The following is a 22583-nucleotide window of genomic DNA, read 5'->3' as shown; positions in this document are numbered from 1 at the left end:
ACGGAGAGCCAAGAGCTTGAGCGCGGACAGTTCTTTCCTTGCATCAGGACAGGCATCAGTTGTCTTCCAAGGCAGAGATGGGGATTTCTGTGACCCTGCATATGCTTGGCTGGTTAGGACAATCATCTGTTCCCAGCAAAGATGATCTGGTTTTTCAGAATGTTCTTTCTTGCCTTTTTCTGGTTTTCGTTAGCAAGTGTGCTTTCTCAGCCAGACATTGACTTAACTTCTCCAGGCTGGAAGATCCGAAAGGTCACTGACGCTCCTCTGGAACAGCCTCACTTTCTGATTTTGCTTTAAATCATTCTTTGGGAGCTTGGAGCTCTCTGATGTCATTTAAAAAAAAGAATCAAAACCTTCATAAGACTGTGCAGATGAAACAAAATTGTTGTCTTAGCCCACACAGGGTATTATGCAGCCTGGCAGATCCCTTCCTTGTAGCAATAAGAAAAGGATTTGGCATTTAACCTCTTGAAATTAAACCAGAGTGTGAACTTCAATAGTTCAATCTTATCAGGGCTTTGCTAGAATAACAAATTGTGAAAAAATGTAATCATGTCTCCAATGTGACCTTGGCAGATCTGCCTCTGTGATGTGAGAGATTAGGTAACTCTAAGCAGATGTCTGTTTATTTTGAAAATAATAGTTATAAAATCTTTCTTTTCCCAGTTTGTTTGCACTGCCTGTGAAGGATATGACAGAGAGAATTGTGGTCTGCATGGAGCCCTGTGTTACAAGCTGCTCTATTATGCTGAGCAGTAATTGCTCTTGGAGGTTTGAGCTATCGATCTATTGGTGGGGGTTCAATTTCAGTGTAAAGACCTGTGTTCATGATTTAATTGGAGTGATTAATAACTCACTCGCAGGCTAGATGGGAATCGATATGGATTTCAAACAGCAAAAGTAGTACATTTTCTCTGGTAATGTAGTAGTTGATGGTTTATTATTTGCCCTTGTTTGCCTAATTAAAATCAAAAGATTCCTTGGTTTATAACAGTTCTCTGTGTTAAAAAGCTTATAGCTGGAGTTGAGGATGTGTGTGTGCTTGCTTGCTTTCATTTTGGGGGAGTGTCTTCTAACTAACTTATTTGCCTTGTTGCTTGTCTGTTACTCAGATTAGGTGTACAGGAGGCCATCACACATTAAAAACAGAACAAGACAAACACACCTTTAGTATACAAGTACAAGAAGCTTTAGCAATGTTTTCTGTCCAGGGAAGTAGAGTGGCTCCTACGTCACTGGTTTGTAGGCATTCAGCATGTGCTTAGGAGCATTGCTGAAGAGATTTAACCCATTTGATCCAGCATTATAGCCCTGGATTAAAAAGCCTGTATGAAACTTTCAATCTCATTACAACGCCAGCATCCACAGTAGGTGATTTAGCTGCAAATCCAGTTCCAGCTTTGCATTGAGATATTGCCAGAAGCAGCATTGCTAGGAAAATGCAGTGTGACTTACTTTGGGGGGATTTGAATGGTGATCCTTCTTCTTTATACTGTGGCCCCAATCCTTGTGTTTGGCACCCATTTTCATTCAGCTCCTGCAGCTTTGGTGTGTCATCATGCATGCTTACAGCTAACATGCCTCGATAGAGCATGGAAAGCTCCCAAATCTCTAGGAATAAAACATCCCGTTAAAGAACCATAGAGCAGCAAATAGGCATCAAGTCCATAGATGTTATTGCTGCTGCTCCTCAGTTTCTGCAGGAGGGGGGTGAAAGCTTTCTGTGCTTCAAGCTTTCTCAACAAAGGCTCTTATCTACAGAGCTGGCTGAGGAAAACATGCAGTGTAGTGTGTTTGAATTTTCTTTTTGATTTGTAGAGTCCAGTAAGCTTTCCTGGTGGACAGCAGATTCCTATGTTCAGATTAATTCTAGTGATGGCAGACCTTTTCTTATTAACACTCACAAACTTCTTGGTATATATGTGAGCCACAGACTGAAAACGCTGATCTGGATGGAAGTGTTTTCATTTTAAACAGGTATTTCTTTAAGGAATCATTCCTACCGGTTCTGGAAGCATCAAAGTAAATGTAAATTTGCCATGCTTGAGGTTTTGGTTGGAGGAAAACCTTTAATTATACTGAGAGTGGGGGATTGCAAAGCCCTAGAGGTGGTCAGGGTAACCTGAAGCCCTTGGGTTGCATCAGCATTTCCAGGGTGGTGGTGACCCAGAGCTGGCTCTGGGGAGTGCCCGTGGGATGTGTCCATGCGGGTGCAGCGGAGAGGAGCTCTGCCCAGGTGTGCCCCTAACATGGAAATCATGGAGCACGACAGCCCTTCGTTCTTGGGAGTTGCTGGCTCTGTGATAAAAATGAGAGCTGCTTTCCGTGTCGTGACATTCTGAAAATGACTCGAAGATATTTCACTTTTTAAACTCGGGCGCTTCGGGAGGGAGGGAGGGGGAAGATACCCTTGGAAGTTAATTCTGAGGACCAAGCTGACAGCTTTTTGCCACTGTTGCTTTCTTCTAGGTTGAAAAGCTGAAGGCTTGTTACAGCCCCGGCACACAGCAATCTAGCAGGTTAAATGACTTGGGCAACACAGTTTATTAAAACTGGCAAGTGCTCGCTCCAGTTCTCTTCCTGATAGTCAGGGCTGCCTGGGAGAGTAATTGATAGTGGCAGCTGTTGGGAGGGTGTTTCAGATTGCAGCGGGCGATGTGCCTTGACAGACAGCTCTGTACAAATGAACTGAGTGATAGGGGACGAGCCCAGGCCGGCTGGGAAGAGCTCCCCACTTGGTCTTGGGAATGCTGTGGGAGCCACAGCGGGAACAAAGGCCAGCTCTTCAACACACGGGTGCAGAGCCGGGCACGAGGGCTTGTGCTCACACTCAGTTTGCTTCTCTTTGTGAGAAAACTCTGTAATTTTTTGTGGAAAATCCACCAGGAGCCCATGATGTTCAGAGGAGCCCATGGCACAGGAGAACATTGTTTTGACACAGCCTAATGTGTAGTACTGCTGTTGTGATGGAAACTCAGCCTTTGCTTCTCAGTAATGTTAAAAATCATCGTGTTGCACACCATGGACCCTTCCAGACAGTAGTTTTATGTGCAAGTCCCACGTCTTTATGTCTTATCTTGAGCTGATTTGCATTAAAATAGGTGGAGGAACTCTGTGCTCCCTTTGTTGGGGGGCTTCTGTGCTGTAGCTCTGCTTGCCTTACCTTTGCAAACAGCCTAATCGCTTGAAGTCTTAAATAGTGCTACTCTCCTAAAATGCAATGAAAAAGTCATTTATATAAAAGCAAAAGCCATCTAGGGATAAAGAATTAGCACTTAAATATTGATTTTCACTTGTAAGCACTCTACCAGCATCAGTGTTATCGTTGTCAAAGCAAAATGCTTTATTCTCTCTTCTGCTTATTATATGTTCCATGTCCACAATACATTATGTAGCAGCCTAAAAGTTCAATTTAAAATAAAATTTAAAAAAAAAAACAAAAAAAACCAACAAAAAAAGCCAAAAAAAAACCCCAAAAGCCACAAAATGTTTAGAGATGTTTATTTAGTTATTTCTTTGTTTAGACTTCCTGCTTGAAAGTCCTGCTCTTCTTTACTCTTTCCCCTTGCTGATGTTTCAAAACTCTTCCCTGGGGCTCATCAACTCGCTCTGAAATTCTCAGCTCCTTGCTATGTGTAATTCCTGTGGTGCTGCTTTTCTAGCGTTTCTTGCTGGAATATGGAGCAGGGTTCACCATAGCCAGTCTGGCCTGTGTCTGTTTTCAAGGATATGTACAGGGCGGATAGATGGGCTACAGATGGTGGCTGTTGTGTTTCTTGGGAAATTGCCATTGGTAAAGATGTCATTGATGGATGTAGGAGAGGAATTTCTTTCTCACATCACCCCATCACCCTTGCTGTTTGAATGCACCAAGGGAGACTGCAGAGGGAGGCTGCAGAAAGACGTCTGAATGACTCCACTTTTCTTTTTTCCAAGAGACAAAGGAAAGGCGTGCAAGCAAGATTAGATTATTTCCAATCACATTGTACGTGTGTTGACAGTCCCCTTTCAGCAGCAACCAGCAGCTTGCAAAGAGCAAGAGGCAGGGCTGGAACTGCTGTTGCCCTAAGTACTGTTTGTATAACACAGTAACTGCTTATTGGAGTTCTCAAAGCAGCCTTTACATGTTTAATCCCTTGCACTTGAGCTACTCTTAATCAGCTTGAAAGCAAATTCCTGTAACAGAAAGGTTTAATTTGTGTCTGGGACTTTCTGTATTGTGCCTGGGCTGTAGTTACACACTGGCAGGCATGTCACCCTCTGCAGCCTTGGGGATGGGCAGTGCATGGTTACACCAGCCAGACCCAGAATTCAGGGAACTTTCAGATGGGGTCTTGGCTGATGGTCCCTCAGCTTTGGGTAACTCCTCCTGAAGCACACTTTATACAGTCATTTAAGCTGTTGGTGAGTTCGGGGTTTCCCTTAAACTTCACCTCCGGTTTCTGCAGATTTACACAGCAGGAGCTGAAGCTCTCTGTGCTTTTAAAAATTGTGAAGTTTTCTTCTTTACCAGTTGAAGCTGGAATTGGATGTAGCCCAAGACGTAGGGAGGTTAACCTTTTGCAACACTCCAAATGAACAAATTAGTCGATCAGGGAGGCAAGAATTACTAATCCCAGGTTGTTGGGTTTTTTTTCTTGTTAGAGCAGTTTCAGCCTTTTCTTCCCTGTCTCTCACACTCAGTCATCATTCATCCCTGTGAGATCAAGACATGTTTCACTGTCTGTTCATTTAAGAAAACCTCTCAATGGAAGAAGTCCAAGGTGTTTGGTTAGAAAATAAACAAAAGTTGGCATGCTCAAAAGGGGTAGTGCTGTGCGTGGAGGAGAGTGGCAGATGTGATCCAGCCTTTCCATAGCATGGCTGGAACATGAATCATTACAAATGTCAGATTTCCTGTGAAGGGACAAGCTGAACTGACATGCGTTCAGGTTTAATTAAGGTTGAATTATTGGAGCTGACTGTCAAGTCTTAGGCAAATTGGCTCAGCCTGTTATCATTAAGCATGAAAATTACTCTAGGACTTGGTGAAAATAAACACATTTTTGCCTCTAGAACACTGTGGTGTGGTTGGGTGGGTCTGTGTTTTTGTTGGGGCAGTTGTGCTCAGCTCCCTGGGTCCTTTGCTCAGGAGGGCTGGATTAGCAGCCCAAGAACAGAAATTTCTGAAAGGATCTCAATGCAACTTGATCCAGCTTGCACAAAAGGGAGTATTTGGTTGCTTTCCTTGGGATATTTCCATATGTGAGCAGCAGTCAGCCTGGTCAGAGCTTGGGCATGCAGGAGTGGAGTTCTCTTAGGAGGGATATTCAAGTACCCTGCAGAGAAACTAAAAAGTCCAAGATCCTGATCAGAATGGGCAACATCCCTCATTAAAATCATTAAGGTTAACTTTCTGAGGGATTTCAGGAAAGATAGCTCAGAGACTTCCATGTGTGCATTGCAGGCATCGGGGGGGAAAATGACAAAGTCATCAAACACCAGGATTCTGCCCTTCCTGTGTGGTGGCTGAGGAGGCTTGAGGACTGCTCTCTCAGAAGTTTTTCCCCTCTTGCCCATGAATTCACATCACATCTTTCCTTCTCATGGCTGCAAAAGAAGAGAAGATACTCCCACTCGTGCCTGTAGCTTTTCTGGTGAGGGGGAAACTGGCATGTTGATATTTTCATTGCTGTCGAGAATGAAATGCAAGAACATTGTGGTACTGCATCCTGAGAGATGGAAGCTGACAGCAGGAATTGTCCTGTACCCCTGGTACCAACTAGCACAACCAGGCTTGGCTGGTCAATTCAGTCAGCAAGGGAGACTGAGCTTTTGCTTTGAGAAAATTGCAAATGAGAGCTAATGCTGAAACCACAGGGAATCAATAGTTGCACATAAAACTGGTCAAACAGCTGCTTTTAATGTGGGACTTTACTGATTTGTTTTGGATCTAAATGACTTTTTACTCAACTAACTTTCGTGGTGCCAGTGTGTTTTGAATATACACCATTAGTCTACATTGCCTATAATTACACAATATGAAGTTTAACTCTGTAGGAGGAGGCCTGTTGGATGCAAAGAGCTAATGGGCTCTGAGGAAACCTATGCTCAGGAATGAAACCCAATTGCTTTTAATGGGTAGCTCCTGAAAAATAGTGGAATCTACAGCTGTGAACACGCTTGCTCCAAAATGCAGTGTGGGGAGCCCTGGCTTGACTAGGCAATGACAATTTTTCAACTGTGAGCAGTAAAAACTGAGGAAAATTTACAAACGTATTATAAAAAATAATGATGTGTAAGAGCATTGAGAATTTTACTTCAAAAATAAATTCTGAATAGCATTGGAACCAAGTCTGTGTATGGCACACAACCAGGTTACGTGTGATGCATGAATTCATATTTGGTAAAGAAATTCACTGAAATGAGAGGCTTGTATTTATTGTAGAGATTAATTTAGGATCTCCAGACATTGTGTCAAACCTGTAAAGATATATAAGGTGCTGGAAAGTACAGTGTTGATAGTACTTGCTGCCAGCCAAAACACTGGTGTTAGGAAAGGCTTCTGTTCCTGTTACTTGTGGGTTTGAGGCCCCAAGACCTCAAGGCATTTTCAGCTGATAAATATAGTTCATATGTTTCCATTCGTCCTCTTCTTGCATTCTGAATTTATACATACACAGTGATGAGCTGAGTGACTGATGGCTGGGGGAAATTGTGCAGTGGTGAGAGTGCAGGCAGAGCCAGAAGCAGTGTGGGAAGCTGCCTTTTATCTCAGGGGAGGAGATGCCATCACCACGTGGGCACTGTGGGCACAGAACATGAGCTGGTGTGCTGCAGGCTCTGATTCAGTGCTGTCCTCCTCCCACCTGATGCCACCACGGTGGCACCCCGGCTGTGGAAGTGGCGCTGGGGGCTCTGTCCTCACGTTCACAAACGCTGGTCAGAGCTGCTGCACGGCCAGAATTAGCTCATGGGGTGTGCTGTGTGTTATTTCCACACCCTCCCACATCAGGAACTGGCTCGGTCCTTTGATGAGACGGGAGGATTTCAAAGGTGGAATTTGTTTGTGAGGGTGGTGGGAGCATGTTAATGAGTGTAGGTAGCATCTCCTGCGTGTCTGCAAGGCAGCGAAATGCCAGCAGCCCCCAGCACGTTTTGGTGGGTAACTAAAGTGTCTCCTGAAAGTCAGAGGTGCTGTGTGTGCACAGTGGGATGTGTGTGAAACACACCAACAACCTCGTAGCCCATGAAGATCTTTTCCTGTAATTGTGGGTATGTGTGCACTTAAGGATCCACAGATGAGGGTGAAAAGGGAGTTACAGTGGGAGTTGAATTGCTTTCATGTTGGTCTTTTCAGTTGTCTTCAACCTTTTGGATACTGCTTGATCTGAAATATCTCTTCTTTCCTCCCTTTTTCCTTTTCACCCTTTTAACTCTTTGGGATGCTTTGTTTAGCTTAATTATGAAAAATAGGAGGATTTGGCACCACAGAAGGAGTAATTCCATATGGAATTCTCTCTGTAGGTGTATTTTGCAAGGTTGCAGCATTCCTAATATTTTCAGCATGCTGAGCATACAGATATTTGCTGTTTAGGGTGAGCAGAACTACATTTGGGTGCCCACTGAACTTCTGACTGGATTTTTCCAGCATTCTCTATTCTGTTCTTCCACACAAGTGTGTGACCAGGGGACAGCAGTGTCACAGCTTCTCTGCAGAGCTGTCCCATCCCTGGCTACAGAGATCCCGGGTAGTCTTCATCCTAGAAGACAGGTTGGGTTATCATTAAGGATTGATGCTTGGGTCCTGGTGCCTTGGAGCTGGAGTTAAGCCTAAATCCAATGTGGGTTACCTTGAAAGAGCATTGAGAAAATGAAATGTCTTAATGATGAGGTCTGTGTCTGATGAACATTGGGCAGGAAATACTGCAGCAGTAACCTGAGACATGTTCACACTCCTATTGTACATAACCTTGGGCCCCTGAAGAAGTCACAAAGCTGTGTGTTGTCTGTAGCATGCATTCATTTAGTGACAGCTAAGTCTCTTGCACACATGCTGGAAGTTCTGTGGACTGGCCAGTCAAGGACAGCGGAAGGACAGACTCAAACACACATCCATCTTGCAGCAGCAGCGCTCCCACGGCGCTCCCACGAGCTGAAACATGACTTGTTTTTTCCCAGGCACATGTTCTACCAAGCACAGAAAGAAACACAAACCTTTCAGCACGCGCTTTGTTCTTTTTCTCGTTGCTCCACAAGGTCCCACCTTGAATGACAAGCCAGAAGCGAAAGCAGCCAATGTCCCAAAGGTGTCTGGGCTAGAGCGGAGCCGGGAGCTGAGCACCGACGTGCCCTTCGCCCTGCCCATCCCCAGCCCCCAGCCCGTCGCTGCCGTCGTCACCTCGACCTCCTCAGCGCCCACGTCAAGTGCCAGAGCGAGCCCCCTGCTGAAGAAGGAGCCAGTGATTTCAGCACCAGCACCACCCCGGCTCACGCCGCAGCCGCAGCCCCGGCCGCAGTCCCAGCCGCAGCCCCGGCCGCAGTCGCAGCCCCAGCTGATCCCCGAGCTGCGGAGCCAGCCCCCCAGCCACATCCCCCCGCCCCTCAACTACCAAGTGCATCACCAGGTGGCACACAACGGACTCAACAACATCAGGTTAGAACGGGGAAGGGGTGCTCACGTCATCTTCAGGCTGCTGCAGGGCTAAAGCTTGTTTCCAGTGGGTGGGAATTGCTGGGAGGCAAGGTGAGCGCTCACCTGGGGTGAGATGGGCTGAGCTTTGGGTATTGGACTTCATGGGCTGGCTTTTCCAGCTGTGGTTGATCTGTGCATTTGAATATTGCGGTGCATTTGCAATTTGGATTTAAGGGGATAAATGCACACCTTCTGGGGAAAGGCACGTGTTCCTTTCAGTCCAGTATCAAGTAAAATTTTACATGCTCTTGTCTGAGCTGGCTAGTTCTTGAATCAGAAATTTAAGGTGGTTTCAGTTTGAGCAACACCTTTGTTCCATATTCAGAAATACTTCCATTGCTCGTGGTTCTCAGGTTTTTTGGCTCACCAGCATCAAAAGAGAGATATCTGTCTTGGACTCTGATCCTTGTGGGTCCCTTCCAGCTCAGAATATCCTGTGATCTGTACTGGAAAATGCTGTGTCCCTGGAGACCTGGGCTCCCATGTGGGCTGAAAAATCTGCTTCAATCTGAGATGTTCACATCTTGCAGGAGGCTTGGCTCTGCTGTTTAAATTACCTCCATCCAGTAAGGAGGGTGGGTGAAAATGGTGTGGATAAAATGTTTCCAGAGAAAAGAGTTTAGTCAGTCAACTGGAACCTGTATAGTCTTCTTGCTGGTACAGAAAACATGCCCTGCCTCCCAAGCAACAGCTAGACTAGTTTAAACAAGATGAGAAAAATGATTTAAAGCATAGTATTTGACTGCACAAAGGTCAGAATATGAATACAGTGAGCTGCCATTAATGTGTATTTCACAGTATCGTGCATACTTAAGCTCTGTTGTGGTTTTAGCTTGTAAATGCCACAATAGTATAACTGGTGAATAATATTTAAAGCTATTCAGGATCTCTCTGAGCTTTATCTTGCCACAGACATTCAGTATTGTGGGAATTACACAACTAATAACTGCAGTGATAGCGTGTTTCAGCCCACGAAATTTAGATCACTTGCAATGGAGTAATAATAATAGAAGATGATGTAAATTACAAATTACTATGAGAAAAAATATTAACATGGTGTGCATTTGCATGCTTGTGTGACTACAAGTACACAGCACATGTGCAGCAGATCCAGAGGGCTCCCAGTCACTCGTGCTGTGCAGCTCTGCACACCCAGAGCAGCAGAAAAAGGAATTGGTGTCACTGTGTCCTCTGGTCACAAGGATCCACATGGACACTGCAAGGTCATCAGAGGCTCCATAAAGGTGCACAATCCAGCTGCCTCTGTGGCCCTCATCAGTACTTACAGACAGCTCTGAGGATTGCAGCACTGGAGGAGATGTCCCTCCAGAGAGCCCAGGGCCTGTTCTGCCCTGTTGGAGACGTTCATTAAGATTCACTAACTATCTCCACTGCCATTAAGATCAACAAAAGCATGAGCCTGGGGAGATCAATGTTGCATAGTTGTGTTGTTTCTGGTAGTGTATTTCTTGCACCGTTCCACTCCTGTATTGTAACACACTCTTTGTCTGTCTGTCTGTCTCCCCTCCCTCCCATCTCTCTCTCTCTGCAGCCGGAGCAGCAGTGCTAGCAGTGCAACGAGCATCAGCCTCCCGAAGCACCTGTCCCTGTCTCCCCAGATCCCAGCACACCATTCCTCCGGCCCAGCTCTGCCCCTGTCCATCTCTAATCTTGCTACCTCGCACTTCTCTCTCAGATCGCAGGCCCAGCACCAGCACCATCCGGCCATGTTCGCCACCCCTCCCACGCTGCCACCTCCACCAGCGTTACCCACCAACAGCCTCGTGATACCAGGGCACCCTGCGGGTAGGTGCCTCCTTCTCCAGGGCCGTGCATGCACTGCAGGGTGTTGAGACATGGGCTGGCTGGTGGGCAGGTGAAATCCCTTGGCACAGACCCCTCAGTGTGTGCTGGAACTGAGACAGTGCTCGTGAAACAGGTGGGAGACCTTGACGTGCTTTAGCAGTGAGAGGTTGTCGACACATCACTTCCTATAGGAAGTCTTCAAAACAAATGCTTCAACGAAAAAAAGTCCTGTTCAGGATCAGGGCATGAGTTGTCCAGTGTGGCATTCCACCTCATCAGACATTTTTTAGATTAACAGAGAAGTGATGCACAGTTTGCCATTCTCCCCTTCTCTCTCCCCTCTCCAAAGAAAGCTGCTGCTGTTAGAACTGATGAGAAAATACTGTTTCTGCAATTGTTCTAACCGAGCACTTGAATCTCACTGAATTCCCTGCCTGATCCTTCGACCAGCAGCACATCCTGCTGGCAGAGCAGGATCCTTTGCCTGCAGCAGCACAACTGCTCTGTGCCCATGGCTCCGTGGCCTTTCAGTCTGAGTCAGAGACAGCTCAGCTGACAAGCTCTGCTGTTCTACTCTCACTATCTTTGCATCCTTTTAAAAAGTTTCCTTTGTTCACCCTGGCCCCCATTCTATTGTCACTTCTGCCCTAAATGCCCTGTTTATAGCTTATCCATTAGCCTACAGCTGTCCCTGGAAGAGACCCTGGCAGCTGGAGACTTCCCAGCAACTTTCACTTGCTGGGGCCTCCTTTTGATCTGGCATTTGAATCCACAACTAACTCAGCAGGGATTAAACAGGACAAGCATTTTGCAAAAAACACACTCTCTGTTTCCTATGAAGTCAGTTAAAGGAATAAGGAAATGACAGATTTGCTGTGGAAAAATCTGATGGTCTTCCATCCCCCTTTTTTTGCTTCCAGGAGCTAAATAATGTCTCATTATTTATTACTGCTTCTCTAAGTGAAAAAAACAAAAGTACAAATGGGGCCAAAGTGAGCTCTGAGAGCCATGATAGTGCTGTGGGTTCCCTGCCAGAGACAGGACCACATAGGCCAAAGCTGGCAGCTGTCAGGAGCCCTGGCACCATCTAGAATTTCAACCACATGGCTGGGAAGATGTTGGCAGCGCTGTGGGAGTCCTATTCATTGCTTCCCCTGTTTAAGGCGAAGGGCTACTGTGATGGAGACTTTGAAAGCATAGCAAAAGGAAATAGCAGAGCTCTCACTAAAAGCATGATATTGCAGTCACTGAAAGCAAGTATGTTTTCACCATTAACTTCAGGAGATGCAAGATCAAGTGACCTATTCACATTCAGCAGCTTGCCAGGAAACAGTAACAGTCTTGCTCCTACTAAAAGGATTTCTCCTGCAATTTAAGTAGGAGAAGCCGAAGTTAGTGGAGGGAAAGGTCTGGGTGTCTAACCCTGCAGACAGTGAAATGCCTCTTGTCTGCACTATATGAAATGCCTGCAAAATGGCACATCATAAAATCAATACAGAGTGCTGCAGAGCCAGGAGCTTCTGTTGTCATTCACATAAAACTTCCTTAAAAGCAAACAATATTGCTGAGCAGCCCTGAAGAGTGAGACAAGAATGCACTTCTGGTGGCATTTATTCCTTTTGAAACCTAAAGCAAATACAAGTAACTCAGGAGCAACCCTTGCTGGGCTTCTGCTGTCTGCTCAAGGGCTGCCCTGATGTGGGATACCCAGAGGGTACAGTGGTCTGTGTCTCTCCTCTCCTGAAGGTGAGGGCACCATGAGCAGGAGTGACCTTTTTGTGCCTTGCCCAGCTCGTGTGTGCACACAGGACGGTGTTGGCAGGTCCCGGGGCTGCTCAGCACCCTGCTCCTGGTTGTGTTACTGTGTGACTGGAACTGACATCACTGCAACTTAGTTCTGATCCAGACATTGCTCAGAGCCTCCTCACATTGCTCATTGCTCTCCTCACAGAGCTGGGCTGTTCCTTTGCAATTCCATCCTTACTGCAAAGCAGCCACTCCTCCAAGTGCCACTCAGCTTCTCCAAACATCTCCAGGCCTTTTCTTTTCCTGATGGAGGCCAAAGTTGTGGTAGAGGGCTGTGGGCTGGAGCCAGCTGCAAATCTATCAGTCTGACTTCTAGTCTCTTAAAGAAATTGGATATCAGAGCACTTAAAACTGCCAACTTGCTTTTATCTCTCCCTCCAGAAAAGTGGATTATCTTGATGCTAACAGAAGGATTCAGTTTCTTTAAGCCATGCCAGATTTAACAGTGTAAACACACACACACACATGTGAAATCATGCTCATATTCTCTAAAGAGGTTAGGTTTTGGACCTAAGTGCTTTCAGCCTTTAGGTTTTTTTTCTTATTTGCTCAGTCCAAGGAGAACCCATTATAGACTCTTTTGCTCCAGAGCCTTAGGCTTCAGTATCACAAATATATATACTTTCTGCTTTTGTGTTAATTATTATATGGATTGTAGCAGTACACAGTACCTGCTCTTAGCAGTATATTTATTACTGAAAAGCAAATTACTTAGGAACCCAAAATTTGCTCTCAAATGTGACTTTGAATTGTAGGCTTCTAAGTGGTAGTAGAGACCTTGAAGTTCCCCATCAGAGTGCCCGTTTTTAAAGATCTTAACCATGTCACTTCAGAAAGTGATTGATTTAGACATTTCTAATGTTACTGTCAAAAACTGAAGTGAAAGAAATCCCTGCAGAACATGAAATACAACTTTAAAGTACAGGTGTTCTTTTGCCCCTTTATATTCAGAGCTGTAGTTTAAAGGGGTTGTTACAGTGAAAGGAGTGGATTCATGTAAATTCAGAAGCAAGTAGATCAGTCAGGACTGGGTGTGTGTCATCCACAGCTGGGGACACAGGTTGGTCTTCACTTAAAAAATATATATAACATGTTGGGTGCTAATCCCTGTTTGAAGTTCTTAAGAAAAGCCACAGATAGATGTAATTTTTCTACCAGCAGACATTTTGGAGAAGTGGACATTGGTCCTTATTGTCTTCAGTGACATCATTTCTAAAGCACAGATGTCTTCCCCTGCCCTGAACCACATTACATTCAATGCAAGTTGTTATTCCAGAGGAAGATGCTGAGAAGAGGCCACGTCATGTGGTGGAACATTTTGTTTCAGCAGTCATTGCAACCTTGATGAGATCATGAGCCACTTCAGTGTTTGTCCCCTCCCCACTGATTCCTCCTCTGTATTTTCTCAGAGGAGAAAAGCCTGGAGGCAACGACAAGAAACAAGAATTACAGCCTGTTACAAATTGAGGAAAGGACTGCTTGCTGTTTAGGATCTCAAAAAAACCCCTTACTGCAAAGAAGGCCTTGATTTACAGGATAGATGTTTCTGGTCACTGCGTGCATGCCCTGGGGCTGAGTAGGGGGGGATGGCACAGGGATGGATGTCCAAGCAGGCAGTTTCCAGCCACCCAAACCCACAGTTATCTCACTGCACTGTAGATCTTAGCAAAATTTTACCTGTGAAGTGCCTGTATGTCAGAACTTAACACACATCAATTTTCAGTGTGTGTGTGTGCGCGCCTCTGACTGTCACACACCCAGAGGATGAAGGTCAGTACTGCTCATTTCAAAGTGAGCTGTTGGCCTCCAGAGCACTCCTCAGCACCTTGGGGGTGCTGGAAGGTGCAGCTCCCCTGAGCCTGGGAGGCATCCCCAGAGGTGAGGCCGGATCCCTGAGGTGTAACCCCAGAGGTGAGGCCGGATCTCTGGGCTGTGACCCCAGAGGTGAGGCCGGATCTCAGGGCTGTGACCCCAGGGGTGAGGCCGGATCCCTGAGGTGTGACCCCAGGGGTGAGGCCGGATCTCTGGGCTGTGACCCCAGGGGTGAGGCTGGATCTCTGGGCTGTGACCCCAGGGGTGAGGCTGGATCTCTGGGCTGTGACCCCAGAGGTGAGGCCGGATCTCAGGGCTGTGACCCCAGGGGTGAGGCTGGATCCCTGAGGTGTAACCCCAGAGGTGAGGCTGGATCTCTGGGCTGTGACCCCAGAGGTGAGGCCGGATCCCTGAGGTGTGACCCCAGGGGTGAGGCCGGATCCCTGAGGTGTGACCCCAGGGGTGAGGCTGGATCTCGGGGCTGTGACCCCAGAGGTGAGGCTGCCCTCTGGGGCCTGCTCCCAGACACACCTGGCTCGGCAGTGCCGGGGAGGAGAGCCGGGCGGGCGCGGCGGCGGGCGGGGCCGGGCGAGGGCGAGCCCCGATGATGTTTTCTGCTGTGATGACTCATGGTGTTCTCTCTTGTCTTTAGATACCAGCCTGTTGATATCATTCAACCAACCAATCATGTATTGCCAGCCTCATTCGGGGATTCTGATTGGTACTTTGTCACAGGCATCTCTCTTACCTCCACCAATGAGTCCTCACGTAGAAAACCACCACAGCATGACCTGCAGAAACAGGGAATGCCAGGTGAATATTGACTCTTTCTCCTCCGTCTTTGTGGTACTCACAGGCCCACGGGCCTCTGTGTCTTTTTTTTTTCTCTCTCTCTCTCCTCTAGATCACGAACTGCTCAGGCAAGAGCTGAACAACCGGTTTTTGGTTCAGAGTTCGGACCGGGCCGCTGCCTCACTTGGCCCGGTGCCGCTGCTGAGAGCGGAGTTTCACCAGCACCAACACACGCATCAGCACCAACACACCCACCAGCACACATTCACTCCTTTTCCATCCAGCTTGCCCCAGACGCCGCTCATGCCGCCCTCTGCACCTCCCATGGTGCGTACCCCAGCCCAAAATGTGAGGATAAGTAGAGCATCTCTGGTCAAAAAGCCTAACCCGCTCTTGTCAAACAAAACCCAGCCCTCTTCATTTCAGCCAGGGGTGCTGTCCCTGCCCTTCCCACCTGGAGGCCAGCACTCCCAAAGGGACCCCTTTCCACCCAGAGCCCCCACACCACCTCGTGGTCCCCCATGCTGCTACCCATGAGCAGATACAGCACCCACGAGACAACCCAGAATCCCTTTATTTTCCTTTTTGTGTGTCCTGCTGTGTATTTCTATTCCCCCTTTCCCAGAGCCAGCTGCCTTGACACATCAGGAGGTGACACCAACCAGGATGGGTGGCTTCCAGCCCCAAACACTGTCTCCACAACTGCTGGGTGCAGGGCAGACCGTGCTGGCTTACCCAGAGCTCTCACCACAGTGCAGCATCTCATCTGACACCAGTGCTGTCCCTCTTCCTCCTAATACCTGATCTGTATTGATTTAGGCATTTTATTACTTGATTACATCAACAAGCACTAATTTGTGTGTGGCTGGTTCTGCTGGGAGAGATCCTCCTGGCCATGTAATAAGCATTTGGTCATTGAATTTGCTTGTAACACAATGGGACTTTGCTGCAGCTGTTACAAAATTGTTAGGGATCTGCTACAAATGGATTTTGTCAGTACTTTAAAATGCACTCTCTCCCCATTTCTGGCAATTACTTTCTGAGATTGAAAGCACAAGATTGAGCTTTTTTCCCCCTCTCAGTTTCACACTGTGTCCAAAATGCAGAAACAACCCTGTTTAAGGCTAGCAAAAGCAGCCTTTGGGAAGAACTACCAAGGACTCAAGGAGCATAATGTTTCCCACTTTTCTTTCCCACTGCTGACTGCTCAGTGACATTATTGGGTTGTAATCTGCTTAGCAGCAAGACAATTAAAAGCAATATCATCCACCCAAAATCCAGCCCCAGGTGTTTGCTCAGTGCGCTTGTGTGTAAACACCTTCCCTTCTTTGCTTGGTCTGTGTAAAACAATCCTGAATCTTTTCTCAGAAGTCTCCTGTGTTATTTAAGAACTGTGATACCCAAGGTTGTGAACAGCTCCCTCTCCTCCCACCCGTGCCCACTGATGACAGCCTTCAGACCAAAAACAACTTGCAAGGCTCTTTTGTTATATTTCACTCACATCTTATATTCCACTAGATCAGGTCTGCTAATCCTAACACCAGAGAAGAGTGTTGAAATTACAGCTGCATGTGTTTGGTAATTTACGGTATTTACACTGGAGGGGACATGGCTCCAGTAATAACTGTAATTAATGAAATTACAAATCTACTCTCCTGCACATAGAGGAGTGTGAAACAGCAGCTGACTTGCCAAATAAGCAGCTTTTTCTGGGGTCCTACAGCTCCCTTCCCTGCCTTCCTTCCCATTCCCTCCTCCCCAGCAGAATGTACATACTGTTCAGAAATGCAATGTGTGTGTGCTTTGGGTTTTCTTCCAAGATGGTACAGGGCAAACAGGGCACAGGCTACGGACATGGAGGTGTTAAAACCCCATGCTGGAATGGAAAAAGTTTACAGTCACCTTTTCTCTGGGGAGGCAAATGGGGAACTCTCTCTGGGGAACTCTCCCTTTTGCAGGGGAGGGCAAATATATTGAGATTTGTGTATCTAAAGTAATTCAGCCCTTTCCCAAAGAATTTTGGTGCTTACAGGAGCCCAGGAAACTGGGAATTGGAATTGGCTGCCCCACAGTAGATGCTGGGGTCTAATGGAAAATGTTTCTTATCTCTAGTCTGTGATCTAGTTCAGCAATCCAGGGGCAGATCCCAGTTGTGGACCTGGAGCTGAACTTCCCTGTGTTTCACTGAGCTGCAGTATCAGGACTGCTCTCTTCCCAGGGCAGGAGCCTGGTCATGCAGTGCCTCAGACAGGGTTCTGCAGTGAGCCTTGGCAGAGCCCAGCGTGGCCTGGGGGCTCCTCTCTGTTATCCTGAGAAATCAGTCATCTCCCCAGTGAGCGAGTATGGAATAACCAGTCAGTTCTGCTCTGTTAAACGCTTACACACGGGCCATGATTATTTGTCTGTGTTGAAATCCTGATGTGTCTGCTCCTGCCAAAACCAAACTCACCTGTTTCCTTTTTTTTTTCTCTTTTCTTTCCAGTTTGACAAGTACGCTCCCAAATTAGACAACCCTTACTTTCGACATTCCAACGTGAGTGCTCGCCTTCCTCCTTGGTTTCTTTGTTAATGGTTCTGCTTGCTCTTCTTTTGCTTGTTATCAATTGATGAGTAGTGTTTTGATCCATTCATTTCTAAAGCTCTTTTTTCCGTCTTGATTTTTTATGTTTTTAAGGTACCAAGTTTTCTTTGGGCTTTTTTTTTTGTTTTATTTTTTTTTAATTCTCTGTCTCCTGCATTTTTGCTGCTGCGGCTCTGTATGGCTGTGCCTGGGATGGCAGGGAATGCGCAGGAATTGCTGTCAGTGGTCACTGCAGTACCTTTGCAGCTGGTGCTTCTCCCAGTGCAGCAGCCCGGAGTGCATGGCTCTTTCACAAGGTTTTGCTCAGGTCACAGGAGTAAGTCAGACTGGTGGTTTCTTCCTGGTGCTCCCCACTGCTCCAAAGCACAAAAAAAAAAAAAACCTACATGTTTTGGGACTTGTAAAACTGCTGTGTGTGCTCAGGAGAGGCCTAAGCAAAATTTCACCCAGCCTACACAACTACAAGGTGGTGTGCGTGTTGCCTGTGGTTAGAGTGCAGTGCAGCATCTTGTGGTTCCTTTTGCTTTAAAAATTAAAGCAGGTCACATTTCAAAACAGGATCGATTTGTCTGCAAGAGCAGAAAAATGCAAAGTTAATGGAAAGTGAACATAAACCCCAAATTATGCTCTGTGCTTCCTGCAATAGTCCACAATTTTTAAAGGCACACTCACTCAGCACTATCTAGAAAATTTATCAGATAAGTGCATTTTTCAAGTTTTGGCTTTGCTCTTAAAAATTTTGAAAGCAAATTTATCGTGTATTTTCACTGTGGCACTTGTTCAGCACAGTACTATTTTTGTATGTGCCAGGCTTGGCACCTTACCTCCATTATTGTTCAAGTCATCCTGTGACATAAGCATCTCTTTTTCTTTTGTAGTTCTTTCCAACCTATCCTCCAGCAATGCCTGGAATGCCACCCATGCTTCCACATTCAGGTCCCTTTGGGTCACTTCAGGGAGCATTTCAACCGAAGGTACAAACTTCTTCTTCTGAAGGCTTTGTTCTTTTGCTGGGAGAGAAACTGTGTTCAGAGTCTTGTCTCTGGTGATTTTGCAGCACATGATTTGCATAGCAGAAGTGCAGCACAGGGTTGGAAAGGATCACCCCGCAGAACTGTGAGCATCCTCTGCACAAAGCAGCCAACACTTTAGCAGAAATTTTCTCTTGGCACTGCAGATCCTTCCTTGGAAAGGATGTAGTGGCTCACTTGGGAGGTCTGCTGAAACTGGAGGAGAAGCATACAGTGAAGTGCATTATTTTGAGTGAAATATTTACAGCTCATAATAGACCGATGAGTCCCAAATAATTTTATAAATCTAATGGTCTGAGATTGCAAAAGATAAACTGTGTTTATTCCCAGAAAAAACAATGAGAATTTGACTACACAAGTGTGGGAACAATAGGGAGAGACTGCTGGAAATGGGTAGAGTAATTTGAAGGAGCTGAATTTTTATTCCCAGCTCCAACACTGTCTGACCTTGGGCAAGTTGCTTAAACCTTCTGTTCCTCAGCTTCCTCATCTATAAAGTTATCTTGCAGTGGGTTTTATAAGGGTTGATTAATGCCTGCAAGCTTCTTTGAGATAATGTGTTTGAAAGGTGCACTGCAGCTGTAACATGTCATTACAACTAGCACTGATTGGCATTTGGAAATGTTGCCATCATAACCCCCATTTTTTGGCAAATTCTGTGGTGTGCACTGCTTTTTTTTCCCCTCCAGATGTGTTCTTTTTATTAACTATTTTTAAATGTACCAAAACTGTTAAATCTCTCCAAAGAAGAAATAATGGATTGTATCTATATAGCATTTGTTTGAAAATGGAGCACGTACTCCATTTGTGAGGTGACATGTTCAGCTTCCTCACATGCTGTGATTTTAGAGATTTCTTATCTTGAGCTGCATTTCCATAGAACTCTGCTACTGTGTAAGAAGTCTTGAATGTGCAGCACTGCAGCCAGGCCATTCCTGTTAGCATTTGGAAGGTGATTTCCATATCCACAGCAGGCAGGTCTGAGGGATGTGCTTCCCTCAGCAGCTTCACTGATGTCAGTGGAAGTCAGTAATTAGCAACTGCAAATGAGGCCTTTTGCAACCTGCCCCCTTAACTTAATGCTTTTAATGGAAGCCAGAGGATTTCCTCAGTGCCCACCGAATCCTTGACATTATTTTGTTTTAGGGATACATTACAAATAGCAAAGTCTCTAAAATAGCTTTGTTCAGAGGCAGTTTTGTACGTGGTGGCTGCAGGCCTAGAGAAGGAGCAGATCATGGAAGCAGAGGGAGCAAGAGGGACAGAGCATGGCCATCCCTTGATGGAGTTTGTCTGCCAGGGTTCATTGTTGTTACTCTTGCAAGGGATGACAGGGAGTCCCTACAGACCCTGAGAAGCCAGGGTGTGAACTTGATTTTCCAAGAAAAGGAGCTGCAGGAATAAGGTGGAATTGGACAAGTTTTGCTCACGTGCAGCCAGGGCTGTTTTGCCATAAGGCTCCTTCCTGCTCTTGAGGAGCTGCTGCTACACCAGTGGCACATTCTTCTCCTTTCCATCTTCTATAAAATACCATTAGGCCAAGGAGCAGTTACATAGTGAGAAGGAAAAAGTGACCACGACCCTTCACATTTTTAAGCAGTTCCTCGTGCTGCTGTAACTATTTTTTAATTAATTCTAGATACATCCAACCCTTGCTAGCTTGAGTTTAAGCAGTGCAAGGTCACACTGGTGCCGTGGTTAATCACTGAGATCATTTGATCTTTGCACAGTGCAGTATTTACATGCAATCTAACATCTGAATAAGAGAGGGAGAGGTTGAAAAATGTATCTGCTGCTTTGGCACGTTACTTTCCAGTTTCCCAGAGGAGGCAGAGCTGAACTCTAGGCAGAGCCACTCCAATCATCCTTACTGCATCATTCTTCCATGGTTTCTCCCTCCCAAGCTGTTTGGCTAAAGCCTGCACAATCACTACAGACCTGATCATTTGGCTTTAGCACTCTGACTCCTGCACTTCTTGCTTTCCAAAGCAGAGATCTTGGTTTTGTTTTTCCCCTTCCCATGTCATTTGCCTACAGCTGTGCGTGTGAGTCCACTGCACATAAATCCGGGCTGACGGTAAATTTCTCAGTGAGTTTCCTGAAGGCCTTTTCTCACAAGCTAAGAACTTGAAAAGGTCAGAAGTATTCAGTTCACTTTGCTGGAGGAAGCATTCATGTCTTTCTCCAGGGGACAAAGGGACAGGATGACACCATACTATTAACATGTTGTGATCTTTAGGCTCTTGCCTCTGTGAAAGCTGTAACTTATTTGCCACCTTATATCTACCTCAGCTGTCAGAGAGGCCCTGAGAGCTCCAATCTGCCTGGGGAGTGCATTGACTTACCTACACACACACACACACACACACACAGAATTCACTTTTTAATGAGTCTGGAAGTTACATAGCCTTAGACAAACTAAAACCTACCTTTCCTCCTACACCCAGGATTACACTCATGCCTCGTAGTGTTTGAAATCTGCTATAATTTGACCTAAAACATGAGTGCAATAATCCCTTGGGGAATGAGGCTTAACCCTTCTGCACTCAGCTGTGCAGAGGCACCAGGTGCAGTTGCTCTGGGAGTGGGAGATGGAAGAATGCCAGAGTGAGGAGATGGACGAGTTCTTGGGGATCATTAGGACAGGACAACAGGTGGGATCCAGAGGAGGAGGAGGAGCAGGAATTCCTTCAATGAGGTGTTTAATTCTTGCTGGAAAATGATGGGGTAAACAATGCAAAGCTATAAAAGACCCACAAGCACCTTCTAAGGTTTCTCATTTTTGCCTTGTCTAAGCAAATAGATGGGCTGTTGCTGGTTCAGGCATTGTGTTACCTGGCCCCAGTCAGAGAGGGGCCATGGTCCAGTGTGTGGAATATGGGACTGGGATGCTCAAGTTATTCTGTTCCTGTCTGCTGTGCTGGTTGCTGCCTGGAAAATGGAGGGAGTCAGGCTACCTCTCTTGTTCTCTCTTCTTCCCTCCTGCCTGTTTTGTCTAAAGAATAAGCTTGGGGGACAGGGACTGTCTCTTCCCGTGCACATGCACAGCACAACGGGGTATGATCTCAGCAGGGCTTAGGGGTGCTACTGGAACACTGTTACTGCTGCTCATAATAATAAATGACATGGTGGTTAAATGCTGTTGGCTGTCAGTAAGAGATAACATTTAGCACTAATGTAGCAATATGCGTGCTCAAAGCACAGTGCAAACATGGACTAATTAATGCTGTTAACATCAGATAGAGATGTTAAATGTACCACTGGTGTGATACAGTATTATTCACGCTCTCTTCTTGTCTTTCAGACTTCAAACCCTATTGATGTAGCAGGTAGACCGGGCACAGTCCACCATACGCTGCTGCAGAAGACTCCAGGGGTAGGCAACAGTATATAAACTTCTTTTCAGCTTATCTGGGTGTACAGTAAACACATTGATTGCTGATAAAAAACAAGAGTAGACTGGTGAGCAAGTTGGCCTTCTAGACTGGGAACATGCAGTGAGGAGAGAAGTTGTCTTTTTCAGGTGAGACAGCAATCTCCGCCAGTCATGAATTCAAAGGGATGTATTGGCTTCTTTCAAAAGCCAGAGGAAAATGGGGCAGGAAACCCCTTCAATGTCTTTCGTCTAGGTATTGCTTGGAGAGTATGCTCATGCACTCCATTTCAGAATAATTTCAAGGTTCAGAAAAGCACTGGCACTGTTCAGTTGCTAGCCTGAAGCTGCTTTGTTTATCATAAGATTCTGCTGAGCTTGGTTCAAGGAATGAAAGAGAAGTTTTAAGCCTTCTTTAAGCCTTTTAGGTTTCCCATGTCACAGGGGACTTCTCTGGAACGTTGCTTTCTAAATGCTTTTACTTGTTCAGAGGAAGGAAGTTCCCCACCTTTCTGTATATTGGCTAGTTTTAGAAAGGCTGATTGTTTTATTTCTGCTTTTTCCATAGGTGTCAGACCCTTATAGGCCTCCAGTAAGAGTAAGTAAGGTTTGTGGGGGATTTTATATACATATTTTTACACAGACACTTGGAGTATTGTGCATGTGCTTTTGAAATTTAACATGTCCAGTAGAAAATCTCACGCT

General features: G+C 46.0%; 1 protein-coding gene across 14 annotated transcripts in view; it reads left to right on the top strand.

Moving 5' to 3' along the window:
- FBRSL1 (fibrosin like 1) overlaps positions 1 to 22583 on the top strand; it is a 502181-nt gene that overhangs the window by 466450 nt on the left and 13148 nt on the right. For 3 of the 14 annotated variants that reach the window (XM_030958999.1, XM_030959001.1, XM_030958996.1), the window contains 7 exons: positions 8242 to 8638; positions 10230 to 10483; positions 15006 to 15241; positions 17376 to 17426; positions 18353 to 18448; positions 21810 to 21881; positions 22447 to 22485. In XM_030958999.1, coding sequence (XP_030814859.1) covers positions 8242 to 8638; positions 10230 to 10483; positions 15006 to 15241; positions 17376 to 17426; positions 18353 to 18448; positions 21810 to 21881; positions 22447 to 22485 — 1145 coding nt within the window. Of the gene's footprint in view, positions 1 to 8241; positions 8639 to 10229; positions 10484 to 14753; positions 15242 to 17375; positions 17427 to 18352; positions 18449 to 21809; positions 21882 to 22446; positions 22486 to 22583 lie in introns of all 14 variants that reach the window. The other 11 variants (XM_030959009.1, XM_030958998.1, XM_030959008.1 and 8 more) reach the window with 10 other exon arrangements.

The sequence above is a fragment of the Camarhynchus parvulus genome, chromosome 15 (assembly GCF_901933205.1).
Source record: "Camarhynchus parvulus chromosome 15, STF_HiC, whole genome shotgun sequence".
Taxonomy (NCBI): domain Eukaryota; kingdom Metazoa; phylum Chordata; class Aves; order Passeriformes; family Thraupidae; genus Camarhynchus; species Camarhynchus parvulus.
This window is presented reverse-complemented; position numbering and strand designations above follow the sequence as displayed.